The sequence below is a fragment of the Salvelinus alpinus genome, chromosome 22 (assembly GCF_045679555.1).
Source record: "Salvelinus alpinus chromosome 22, SLU_Salpinus.1, whole genome shotgun sequence".
Classification (NCBI taxonomy): Eukaryota; Metazoa; Chordata; class Actinopteri; order Salmoniformes; family Salmonidae; genus Salvelinus; species Salvelinus alpinus.
The window spans coordinates 13,508,498-13,522,171 of NC_092107.1; the positions used below are offsets into that span (position 1 = coordinate 13,508,498).

The 13,674-nt window shown below is 39.4% G+C and overlaps 1 protein-coding gene across 2 annotated transcripts in view; it reads right to left on the reverse strand.

Annotated features, from left to right (window-relative positions):
* Nucleotides 1-6,259: 6,259 nt before the first annotated feature.
* The window catches only part of LOC139549751 (immunoglobulin superfamily member 11-like), a 114,958-nt gene continuing 107,543 nt past the window's right edge, over nt 6,260-13,674 (reverse strand). For both annotated transcript variants that reach the window (XM_071360490.1, XM_071360489.1), the window contains one exon: nt 6,260-11,301. In XM_071360490.1, coding sequence (XP_071216591.1) covers nt 10,776-11,301 — 526 coding nt within the window. In that variant the 3' untranslated portion in view covers nt 6,260-10,775. The remainder of the gene's footprint in view (nt 11,302-13,674) is intronic.

Here is a 13,674-nt window from a genome sequence, read left to right on the forward strand (position 1 = left end):
CTGTAACATACTCTGTTTCACGGAATTATGGCTCTCTCCGGTTATACTGTCCCATCCCATACAGTCTGCTGGGTTCTCAGTACATCGCGCGGAAAGGAAGAAGGAACTCTACGGGAAAAAGAAAGGCGGAGGTGTACGTTTCATAATTAACTACTCATGGTGTGATTGTGGTAACGTACAGGAACTCAAGCCCTTTTGTTCCCCCGATCTGGAATACCTCACACTATCAAATATTGACCGCATTACCTCCCGATAGAATTCATCACAACCGTGTATATTCCCTCTCAAGCTGACACCGTGAGGGCTCTCAAGGATCTACACTGGACTTTGTGCAATCTGAAAACCACATATCTTGAGGCCGCATTTATTGTAGCTGGGGACTTTAATAAAGAAAATCTGAGGAAAACGCTCCTGAAGTTTTATCAACAAATCGCCTGCACTACTTCCTCTTAACCATTGATACTGCCCCTTCCGGGGGAGTAGCAATGGCAAATCAGAGCATGCCTCCATACGGCAAATCAGAGCATGCCTCCATTCTGGTCCTCCCTTCTGATAGGCAGAATCTTAAACAGGAAGTACCCATGGTAAGGACTCTTCTGACCAATCGGAATCTCAGATAGGAGACGTATGTGGCAGGGACTCCAGACAATCACAGATTACAAAGAGAAAACCAGCCATGTCGCAGACGCCAACATCTTGCTCCAGAACAAGATAAACACCTTCTTCGCCCCCCCGCTTCAAGAAAAACACTGTGCCAAGAGTGTGCAAGGCTGTCATCAAGCCAAAGGGTGGCTACTTTGAAGAATCTAAAATATATTTTGATTTGTTTAACACTTTTTTTGGTTACTGCATGATTCCATATGTGTTATTTCATAGTTTTGATATCTTCACTTATTATTCTACAATGTAGAAAATAGTGAAAATTGAGAAAACAATTGAATGAGTAGGTGTGTTCAAACTTTTGACTTGTACTGTACATATATATTCATATTCCGGACTATGACATTGCTCTTTCTAATATTTCTGTATTTCTTCATTCCTTTCTTTTTACCTTTTTTAGATTTGTGTGTATCGTTTTGTATTGTTAGGTATTACTGAACTATTGGAGTTAGGAACATAATCATTTTATTACACCACTGATAACATCTGCTAAATATTCCTCCTTTATTGTTCCTCAAGCAAGGGGGGAGGCCGATGACATCACGAATCCCCATCAAACCAACTCATTGAATGCCATACTCCTTTTTGGAAACACGATTTTGCTCAAAACATATTTTTATACCCTTTAGTGTGTGTACTTTACTGTATTTACACTTGTGATATTGCTTTTCAACAGTAAAAGTACAAACATCGCTGGAGGACATCTTTAAAGATATGGTTCGGGTTAAGAGGTGGTGAACGATGCTGAATGGGGTTACACAAAGAAGTGCTCTTCAGCAAATCTAAAAACCTCTACAAAAACGTTGAAGGGATTTTTCTCAAAACTGGATAAACAAGTATATCAAATACAATTTCATTGGTCGCATACACATATTTAGCAGATGTTGTGTTCCTAGCTCCAGCAGTGCAGTAATATCTAAGAATTCACACAGATCTAAAAGTAAAATAATGGAATTAAGTAGAAATATTAGGACTAGTAATGTCGGAGTCCGGAGTATAAATACAGTTGAAGTCGGAAGTTTACATACACCTTAGCCAAATACATTAAAACTCAGTTTTTCCACAATTCCTGACATTTAATCTTGGTCGAATTTCAGTTAGGATCACCATTATTATTAAATTTTTTATTTTAAGAATGTGAAATGACAGAATAATAGTAGAGAATGATTTTTTTCTGCTTTAATTTCTTTCATCACATTCCCAGTGGGTCAGAAGTTTACATACACTCAATTAGTATTTGGTAGCATTGCCTTTAAATTGTTTAACTTGGGTCAAACGTTTTGGGTAGCCTTTCACAAGCTTCCCACAATTAGGGTGTATTTTGGCCCATTCCTCCTGACAGAGCTGGTGTAACTGAGTCAGGTTTTGTAGGCCTCGTTGCTCACACACACTTTTTCAGTTCTGCCCACAAATTTTCTATAGCATTGAGGTCAGGGCTTTGTGATGGCCACTCTAATACCTTGACTTTGTTGTCCTTAAGCCATTTTGCCACAACTTTGGATGTATGCTTGGAGTCATTGTTCATTTGGAAGACCCATTTGCGACCAAGCTTTAACTTCCTGACTGATGTCTTGAGATGTTGCTTCAATATATCCATATAATTTTCCTCCCTCATGATGCCATCTATTTTGTAAAGTGCACCAGTCTCTCCTGCAGCAAAGCACCCCCACAACATGATGCTGCCACCCTCGTTCTTCACGTTTGGGATGGTGTTCTTTGGCTTGCAGGCCTCCCCCTTTTCCTCCAAACATAACGATGGTTATTATGGCCAAACAGTTCTATTTTTGTTTCATCAGACCAGAGGACATTTCTCCAAAAAGTATGATCGTTGTCCCCATGTGCAGTTGCAAACCGTAGTCTGGATTTTTTATGGCGGTTTTGGAGCAGTGGCTTCTTCCTTGCTGAGCGGCCATTCAGGTTATGTCGATATATAGGACTCGTTTTAATGTGGTAATAGATACTTTTGCACCTGTTTCCTCCAGCATCTTCACACTTTTCGCACCAAAGTACGTTCATCTCTAGGAGACAGAACGCGTCACTTTCCTGAGAGGTATGACATGTGCGTGGTCCCTTGGTGTTTATACTTGCGTACTGTTGTTTGTACAGATGAACGTGGTACCTTCAGGCGTTTGGAAATTGCTCCCAAGGATGAACCAGACTTGTGGAGGTCTACAATTTTATTTCTGAGGTCTTGGCTGATTTATTTTGATTTTCCCATGATGTCAAGGAAAGAGGCACTGAGTCTGAAGATATGCCTTGAAATACATCCACAGGTACACCTCCAATTGACTCAAATGATGTCAATTAGCCTATCAGAAGCTTCTAAAGCCATGACATCATTTTCTGGAATTTTCCAAGCTGTTTAAAGGCACAGTCAACCCACTGGAATTGTGATACAGTGAATTACAAGTGAAATAATCTGTCTGTAAGCAATTGTTGGAAAAATGACAATGTAGATGTCCTAACCGACTTGCCAAAACTATAGTTTGTTAACAAGAAATTTGTGGAGTGGTTGAAAAACAATTTTTAATGATTCCAACCTAAGTGTATGTAAACTTCCGACTTCAACTGTATATACAGTATATGTGATGGGAAGTATAGACATTATGGGAAGTATGTGAATAGAGTATTTAGTATATCTGTAGAATACGTAGGTTAGAATAGTGTGTGTGTGTGTGTGTGTGTGTGTGTGTGTGTGTGTGTGTGTGTGTGTGTGTGTGTGTGTGTGTGTGTGTGTGTGTGTGTGTGTGTGTGTGTGTGTGTGTGTTTGTGTATATATACAGCAATAGTTGAATAGGATGGTATTGACTAGAATACAGTATATACACATGAAATTAGTTAAACAGTATGTAAACATTATTAAAGTGATCAGTGATTCCATGTATGTTGGGCAGCAGCCACTAAGTTGCAGGGTTGAGTAACCAGGTGGTAGCCGGCTAGTGACAGTGAGTAAGTTCAGGGCAGGTTACTGGGTGAAGGCCGTCTAGTAAATGGTTATTTATGGTCTTGATTTAGAAGCAGTTTTTCAGTGTCTTGGTCCCAGCTTTGATGCGCCTGTACTGACCTCGCCTTCTTTCATACCAGCATAACTTTCCCATAACCTTTTCCGATTGCAGTGTATGATAAGCCATTTTGAAGGTCTGAGTCTGTACTTTTATAAACTGTAAAGAACAGTTTTTGTTAAAAATAATTACAATAACCTTAGGATCTTGTAACTAGTCACATTTGTATAAAGCATTGTATTATCACATATTATGATATGCCCGCTGGCACTTATACTGAAAAAATATATTTTTCACCCAAGCAAACAATTTATACTTTGTATGCACCTTACTGTTTAATGTATGTGGGTTGCATCATGGGTTGATGAGGTATTCAGAGAGTGCATTCTTATATGGAAATTTCATTTAGAGGCCAATTATTTTGCCCCTGCATCACCAAGCACCGGGCAGCAGTCTTCCTCTGCATCCCCAAGTCATGAATAACAAAGGCCTAAATAGGGCCATAGCAGACAGCCAGCCAGCCAGCCAGCCAGCCAGCCAGGAGAATAAAAATGGAACCCTAGCTCTGGGAGGCTATTATGTTCTGGGTGTTCTGTAGATACACCACTGCTGCTAGCAGAAATCAATTCGGATTTGGGCATGTAATGGGTGTTCAAGTGCTTTCCTGAGAGAACCACAGTGCATTCAAATTGAAACGCGAGGCCCTTTGATGGTCTTAATTTGCTCACCTCGTCCCTGGTTACCCATTTGTCTTTGAGATCATGTGATGGATGAAGATGGGATATGTCGCTTTGGGGGTAGTGTTTGGGTAAAGGTATTCTAATGTTATTCAAGAATTGGTGAAAGTTATACGAGAATTAACATTTGGGAAAACGGATGAAAGAGATTTTCCATTTGTTCAGCCATCGCTTTCCAATGCCCTCAGGATGGATGACATTTACATTTAACCCAAATCAAACATAAACACAACTTTCCTCCAGGAGAAAGAAATACATGGGAAATCTAATCAATAGGGCCTTTAGAGTTTTGAGAATGTCATCTAAACGTTCATTCAACATTAGGAAATGTGTTATAGATCAACATTGATAAGCAAAACTTATTTTGAGCCTTTTGAAAATATCAAGAAAGTTTGTCATTTACTTGTAAATCCTGAGCTATATATTTAAATATCATATGATACACTGAGACCTATAAAAAAAAATGGGTCTTATCCAGCCAATGTAGGAAAGCCCCATATGTAGTGTCCCATCAGTCTCATTTATAGCAGCAGTAAGGCCACATTTATGGCATCTCATGTAAAACTCTGTATGTCCATGGCCAGGCATAAAAGACTGGCCATGCTCTGACAGTTTAATAAAGTTAAAAGGTTTCTGCAGTGATCAACAGTGGCAGGTGCTTAAATTATACTCCAGATTGTCATTCCTGGCTGTAAATACATTTATCAGGGTTAAGAAGGAGAGTGCAGGGAGATCAGGGAGCCTAAGGATAAAAACACAGCCATAACCAACCCTTTTAGAGCTATGGCCCAGTGTGGAGGTTGATAATATGTTGTGTGGAGGTGGATAATATGTTGTGCTTCATACTATCCAAGTCCCCCATAAATAAATAAAATGTCACCCCCCAATAGCTCTAGCTCTTGTCTCAAGTGCAAATTCACAAATTGAGCGATATCTCTAAGAATAGCAATTTCTCTTATCACAGCAGAGCTAGTGCCTCTGTTACAAACCATCCCTCATAGGATTCCTTTGGATGAGGAAGGTAAACAAAAAAACACTAAGGACATAGTATGGCGAGCAACACCTTGAGGATTACTGTGATTTAAATATGCTTATTGCCATTGCTCCAATATATGAATATAGTTGATTACTCAAACTAACTGCAGAGTTTTTAGCTAATCTAAATCCATCAGCAACAACCATTCAAACCCAGAAAGTCCATTAACAACGAATGACCAATTTCACTGTTTAAGAGAATTCACTTTACTTATTCAGAATTATTGCAGATCCAGATTCATTCGTAATTATTTTTATTTAATTTCTTTTCAAATTTTTTCATTAAACCAAATAAGAAATAGTGACACAAGGAATACAAAGTGAATAACAATAATGAGTATATTGACTCTATTGCTTCCCACAGTTGTGTCAAGTTGGTTGGATGTTTTTTTGGGTGGTAGACCATCCTTCATACACACAGGAAACTGTTGAGTGTGAAAAACCCAGCTGCGTTGCAGTTTTTGACACAAACCGGTGTGCCTGGTACCTACTACCATACCCCGTTTAAATGCACTTGAATCTTTTGTCATGCCCATTCACCCTCTGAATGGCACACAATCCATGTCTCAATTGTCTCAAGGCATGGACATCCAACCAACTTGACACAACTGTGGGAAGCATTGAAGTCAACATGGGCCAGCATCCCTATTGAACACTTTCGACACCTTATAGAGTCCCTGCCCTGACGAATTGAGGCTGTTCTGAGGGCAAAAGGGGTGCAACTCAATATTAGGAAGGTGCTCCTAATGTTTGGCATACTCGGTGTATATTACCAATAAGATCAGCTGTATTCCTAAAATAATAAGTCTATTAACACAACTACAGTTAGAATGTATTAACAATATTTATTAATTGCAACTTCCAGTGTTAATGTCATATTTCATATCAATCCAACTTTTAAACACAATATATATTTTACATATTTACAATGTTTACTATTGGCAATATAATATCTATATACACATGACCTGATGAACTTATGGCCACAGCAGACAATCCACCATCACTTGTCTGGGTTTAGTTCAAGTAGTTGTGTTTCGGGCCAGGGTCATTAAGAGACAAATCCTAACTTTTAAGTTGAATTTTGACTTAGTCTCCCATTGACATCAATGCTTGACTAAGTAAACATTTAAGTGGAAGTTAGGATTCGCCCCAAGAGATGTCAAACCAAGGAAACAGATACCCTTACCTCATCTGGCATGAACCTGTGGCTCTTTAAAAATAGTTTTCAGAGTTAAAGAGCAGTTTTGTCTGTCTGTCTGACCAGACACAACAAGCTAGTGAACAACCCCAGGTTTTCAGCAGAGTACATACACACTGCCTTCTCAGAAAGTATTCACACCCCTTGACTTGTCCCATGTTTTGTTGTGTTACAGCCTGAATTTAAAATGGATTCAATTTAGATTTTTTTGTCACTCGCCTATACACAATGCTCCATAAAGTGGAATTGTGTTTTTAGAAAAGTTCGCAAATTAATTAACTGAGAAGCTGAAATGTCTTGAGTCAATAAGTATTTAACCCCTTTGTTATGGCAAGCATAAATAAGTTCAGGAGTAAAAATGTGCTCACATATTATGTATTATGTAATGTTTCATGTTTTGTGTGGACCCCAGGAAGAGTAGCTGCTGCTTTTGCAACAGCTAATGGGGATCCTAATAAAATACCAATACCAACAATAAGTTGCATGGACTCACTCTGTGTGCAATAATAGTGTTTAGCATGATTATTTTTAATGGCTACCTCATCTCTTTACCCCACACATACAATACCGCACACATACAATCAGTCGAGCAGTGAATTTCAAACACAGATTCAACCACAAAGACCAAGGTTTTACAATGCCTCGCAAAGAAGGGCACCTATTGGTAAATGAGTGAAAACAAAGCAGATATTAAATATCCCTTTGAGCATGGTGGAGTTATTAATTACACTTTTGGTGGTGGATCAATACACCCAAGTCACTTCAAAGATACAGTCGTCCTTCCTAACTCAGTTGCCGGAGAGGAAGGAAAGCTCTCAGGGATTTCACCATGAGGCCAATGGTGACTTTAAACGAGTTGGTGTGATAGGAGAAAACTGAGGGTGGATCAACAACATTGTAGTTACTCCACAATACTAACCTAATTGGCCGAGTGAAAAGAAGGAAGCCTGTACAGAATACAAATATTCCAAACATACATCCTGTTTGCAACAAAGCACTAAATTAACACTGCAATGTGGCAAAGCAATGTACTTTTTGTCCTGAATACAAAGTGTTATGTTTGGAGCAAATTTAATACAACACATTACTGAGTACCACTCTCCATATTTTCAAACATAGTGGTGGCTGCATCATGTTATGGGTATGTTTGTAATCATTAAGGACTCGTGAGTTTTTCAGCCAAGCACAGGCAAAATCCTAGAGGAAACCCTGGTTCAGTCTGCTTTCCACCAGACACTGGAAAATGAATTCAACTTTCAGCAGGACAATAACCTAAAACACAAGGCCAAATCTACACTGGAGTTGTTTACCAAGAACACAGTGAATGTTCCTGAATGGCCAAGTTATAGTTCTGACTTAAATCAGCTTGAACATCTATGGCAAGACTTGAAAATGGCTGTCTAGCAATGATCTACAACCAGCTTGAAGAACTTTGAAAATAATAATGTTCAAATATTGTACAATCCAGGTGTGCAAAGCTCTTGGAGACTTACGCAGAAAGTCTGACAGCTGTAATCACTGCCAAAGGTGATTCTAACATGTATTGACTCAGGGGAGTGAATACATACAGTTTGTAAATGAGATATTTCTGTATTTCCTTTTCAATAAATTCAGGCTGTAACACAACAAAATGTGGAATAAGTCAAAGGGTATGCATACTTTCTGAAGGCACTGTACATAAGAGTACATACATAAATCATATGGATGCACTCTGATGTTGAAACAAGTCTCTGAACGCCAAACATACGCAAAGAATACTCTCCAAAGTTGTGAGTATTACCTGATCATACCCATCAGTGTTTTAGACATGGCCGACTTGAGTTAAAATTAAGCAATATTTTTTGAATGATTAAGTTATGAATATAATCTTGGTTCCCTGACAGATGGAATGAGACATAACACATAAGCCAATGAGCAGGGACCTCAGCCAATGAGCTGTGTGTGAGAAAAGGAAGAGTTTGATAAAGATCTTGTACATCAACAAGTCCTCCTAATGTGGTTCCCCTGGTTGGTCTTTATTGCTTCAGGACAGAAAGTTCCGCTCACCATCCTTATTGATTTACTTGAGGACGTTTAATTGAATACGTCTAATGGATTCTTACTGGAGCATATTTCAATGAACTTCAATAACACTCAGCTTGAGCACATTGAATGGCCGAATTCATACTGTGGAGACCACAGCTATCATTGAGTACAGTATATGTAGAGACTGAACGAGAAAGATCCTGACACCAAATACAGAAGACGCTTTTTCTCAAGAGTGAAGTGTTTTTTTGGTTACCCTAAAATGAATAGTACATTTTTTTTTAAATTTAATATCACACAATATCAATAGTGTCTTTCAAGTGAAAGATGAAGTTGAATATTAATAGGACTTCCGAGGCAAAGAGCAGGATAGATAATATTGTAAAATTCACATAAAACATAAATCAGCAGTTTCAGGTCTAAAAACGGTCAAAACAATGTGTCTCCCCGAAACGCTCTGATTCTTACCTCAATAGCAACACTTTACAACACTGCTGGAACAAACCTAGATATTTCATACAGGTGGTATTCACTTTATTTTCAACTATCATTGTGGATATTTAGTGCTGGAATTTTGGAGCTGTAAAAAAATCCAACTGCCCTGGAAAACAATTGGTAGAGTATACATTTCTTTACACTAGGGTTACATTATTATTATTATTACTATCAAGAGATGCAGACAGTCATTTTAGTACACAGGTTTCTGTGATACTTTACCATTTTGTATGAATTGCACCGCCCAAACTTGCAGCTGCGCCCACAGAGGACTCCTAGTTGTAAAAAAACAAACAGACATCCCTTCTTAACAAACGCAAGACACAGTCTACAAAACCCAGTTCAGTGTCTTGTTAACAGAAATGAATAGACCTCTTATTAAATTAAGACACACGAGTTGTAAAATATGCATCCGTTGGAAATAAAAGTATTTCTTTTCAATTCACAACCTAGCCTACCAGTAGTTACAATATTTACAGTAGGTACAAATCAGTAATTGTTAGCATTCTCAAGGGAAATCCGCTTAAATATCATTTTTCTTAGAAAGGATGTTTCAAATAAGATGTTTTATATAAATACTATGTTTTATTGTCAAAGCAGCACTGATGTGAGAATTGGATTTTGTTCAAACGAATCAGCAGCATGTTTACAATAGCACATACTTCACAAACACTATCAGTACATCTCAAACTGCAGATTCAAGTTTCAGGGAAAGTTTTTTTATTTTTTATATAATAGAATCTTGAGGTAAGACCATAGATATCAATACTGGACCTAATCAATATAAATGCTGAACCCTTACAAGTCTGCGCTGGAGAGGCTACAGTATATCTCTCCCATTCGTAACACTCTAGAGGTAAGGGGATGCATTCAGTAAGACCGTTCTATAATAAGACATTTCTTCAGGGGAGTTGGTGATGAAAGTGTGCTACTGTGCAAAAACAAATGAACATGTTGAAGTTGGAACTAATGGACAGAATCAGAAAACCCCTGTCCAATTACGGGACCAGCCTACTGTGTTGTGCCATTCTGTTGTCTCTGCTATTTGGTACTTCAGCAGAAATCCCTTCCGTAACTTTCTGCTCTTCTAAGGCCATTTCCACCGCCATGGTTCTGTTCATGTAAGACCACTGCAGTGAATCAAAGAACATCTCTGTCATTTTTTAAGATACGAAACAATTATTATCACCGCAATAGCTGAGTGATATGAAATAATAGCAAGAATCTGGTTGTTAGTTTTTAATGGAATATACATGCACGATCGGATGCCTCTCCCTGGGACTTGCAGGATTCGGAGTGTCTAGATGTGGTTTAAACAGAGATTAAACGGTTAATGCTCACTGTCGTGACGAGTCCAAAACCCACAGCCACAATCACCTGAAAAGTTAGAAGATTATGTGTAACTTTTGTGCGATAATCCCACTGGTTACAGCCATTTAATTCAAGGAACCAGTGAGAGACAACCACACCCAAGAAGAGATACAAAACCAACCAATAGGAATAGAACACCTGGACGTTGGCATTAGATGAAGTCGGTATTGTCAAATCCTGTTTTTGAGTTAAAAAGGGAGAATCAGAGAAGTGGGGAGGCAGGCTGGTTCAGCCCAGTAACAGTTTACTTTAGACCAGAGAGCCTGCTCTGCTCTGGGCTGGCACCATGACGGGCACGGCGCCCATGCGCTCCAGCGTGGCCTGGCTTACGGCGTACGAGTGCGTGTACCCGCCATGCGATGCCACCGTCACGGGCTTCAGGCTCACCGAGCCATTGCTGCGCACCATGGCGGGAGGGGAGGGGGCGGAGTTGGTGGTGACCACCAGAGTCTTGGGCGGGGGGAGGGTGTGGCTACCATTGGAGTAGGCCTGGCGGGCCAGGGGGGCGGAGCCCGGCGGAGCTAGCGTCCCGTGTCCTGTGTGCGCTGCATGTCCCCCCGTTTGACCTGTGTGACCCGCCTGCCCCGTAGAGAACGTCTGGCGCGTGTCGCCGTTGTAGCGGGTGTAGGAGTTGGTGTCGTAGTTGGGCTTGGGGTTGTGCCAATAGCGGCTGTTGTAGGTGTTGGTGGACGTCAGGGTGTCGTTCTCCGAGGATGAGGCGTCGGCGTGAAACGCTTTCACTGAAGACGACCTCTTAGGGGGCAGGTCGTCCTCCCTGTAAAGCACAAAGGGCACGGGGATGTCACAATAGGGTTAACAGTTTTTCCTATCCAACTCAATCTCTTAAGTAATATGTCACTCTTTATCGTATTTCCATCAACATCATATGTGACGTACACTACCGTTCAAAAGTCTGGGGTCACTTAGAAATGTCCTTGTTTTTGAATGAAAAGCTCATTTTGTTGACCATTAAAATGACATCAAATTGATCAGAAATACAGTGTAGACAGTGTTAATGTTTTAAATGACTATTGTAGCTGGAAATGGCTGATCTTTAATGGAATATCTACATAAGCGTACAGAGGCCTACTTTCAGCAACCATCACTCGTGTGTTCCAATGGCATGTTGTGTTAGCTAATCCAAGTTAATCATTTTAAAAGGCTAATTGATCATCATTAGAAAACTATTTTGCAATTATGTTAGCACAGCTGAAAACTGTTCTGATTTAAAGAAGCAATAAAACTGGCCGGCATTTGTCTATTTGAGTATCTGGAGCATCAGCATTTGTGGGTTCGAATACAGGCTCAAAATGGCCAGAAACAAAGAACTTTCTTCTGAAACTCGTCAGTCTATTCTTGTTCTGAGAAATTAAGGCTGTTCCATGCGAGAAATTGCCAAGAAACTGAAGATCTCGAACAACGCTGTGTACTACTCCCTTTACAGAACAGCGCAAACTGTCTCTAACCTGAATAGAAAGAGGAGTGGGAAGCCCCGGTGCGCAACTGAGCAAGAGTACAAGTACATTAGAGTGTCTAGTTGGAGAAACAGACACCTCACAAGTCCTCAACTGGTAGCTGCATTAAATAGTACCCGCAAAACACCAGTCTCAACGTCAACAGTGAAGAGGCAACTCCGGGATGCTGGCCTTCTAGGCAGAGTTCCTCTGTCCAGTGTCTGTGTTCTTTTGCCCATCTTAGTCTTTTATTTTTATTGACCAGTCTGAGATATGGCTCTTTCTTTGCAACTCTATCTAGAAGGCCAGCATCCCGGAGTTGCCAATTCACTGTTGACGTTGAGACTGGTGTTTTGCAGATACTATTTAATGAAGCTGCCAGTTGAGGACTTTCAGCTGTATTAACATAATTGCAAATTTGTTTTTTTTAGCTAACACAACATACCATTGGAACACAGGGGTGATGGTTGCTGATAATGGGCCTCTGTACGCTTATGTAGATATTACATTAAAAAAAGAATTTGTTTCCAACTACAATAGTAATTAACAACATTAACAATGTCTACACTGTATTTCGGATCAATGTGATGTTATTTTAATGGACAACAAAAAAAAGTGCTTTTCTTTCAAAAACAAGGACATTTCTAAGTGACCCCAAACTTTTGAACGGTAGTGTACGTATTTGGTGCTTTTACGTTAACAAGTGTGTTGCAATATCCAAATATCATCTTAATACACAATTAGGTTTCCCTTCCAGTTCTGACTGGAAGTTTAGTCAATGCCCTATGAAGTCATCTGCAGCTTACGTTCTACTGTTTTTTTTTTTTATTCTTCTTATTCATGTTTGACTGTGCTGTTAATGAAAACGCTAGTCGGAAATGGACTCATAATTGCAAATAGTGGGATTGGTTTAAAATAACGGTTTCTTTCAAAGTTATGAACATTTAAATAGGCAAATCCATTTGCAACACCAGTCTGAGCAGTCAGTGTTCCTTACTGCGAATGTTTAATGTAAAAACTTTTCCAAGAAGGTTTTTGTGTTTGAGCTCCACTAATTAGATATAACACTGTTTTGAACACTCTCTCTTCGCAGATGAAACTTAGTGGACCTGATACCGATGTGGATGTCTCTGGTATAAAAAGGGATTTAAGTGAGACAGTCTATTAAATGAACATGCAATATGCATGACTTATCTTAAAAATGTATAGTTAAACAGCTACAGTATGGGGCACCTTTTGGCACACCTACATTAGAGATAATATATTTACTTCTGGCTTCAGATGAGCCACAGTGGACTGTTGTGTTTCATGATATTATAAATTCAATACTAGTATCCTATTACTCGGAATAGTGCTTGTAATGATTGGGATGGCCAAAATAAAGACAAGTGGTTAAAACTGGAATGAAAAAAAAGATGGTTTAAGAGGTCCATTCTTAAACTTTTTATCACTCTATGAGGAGTGACATTCACTTCCACAGCTTGGTCCTGATACATTTTGTTTACATTTTGTTTTAATTGTCAGTGGTATAAGTGCAGAGGCACCACACTGAGACCACATTTAAATTCAGGGACATTATCAACACCCAAATGAGGCAGATGTTATCCCACTCGCTCAGAGCTGAAACATTTCAACAATGATTTATCTTGAAATTGATTTATGAAGTAATTTAGAGGAAGAATAGCAGGCCATTA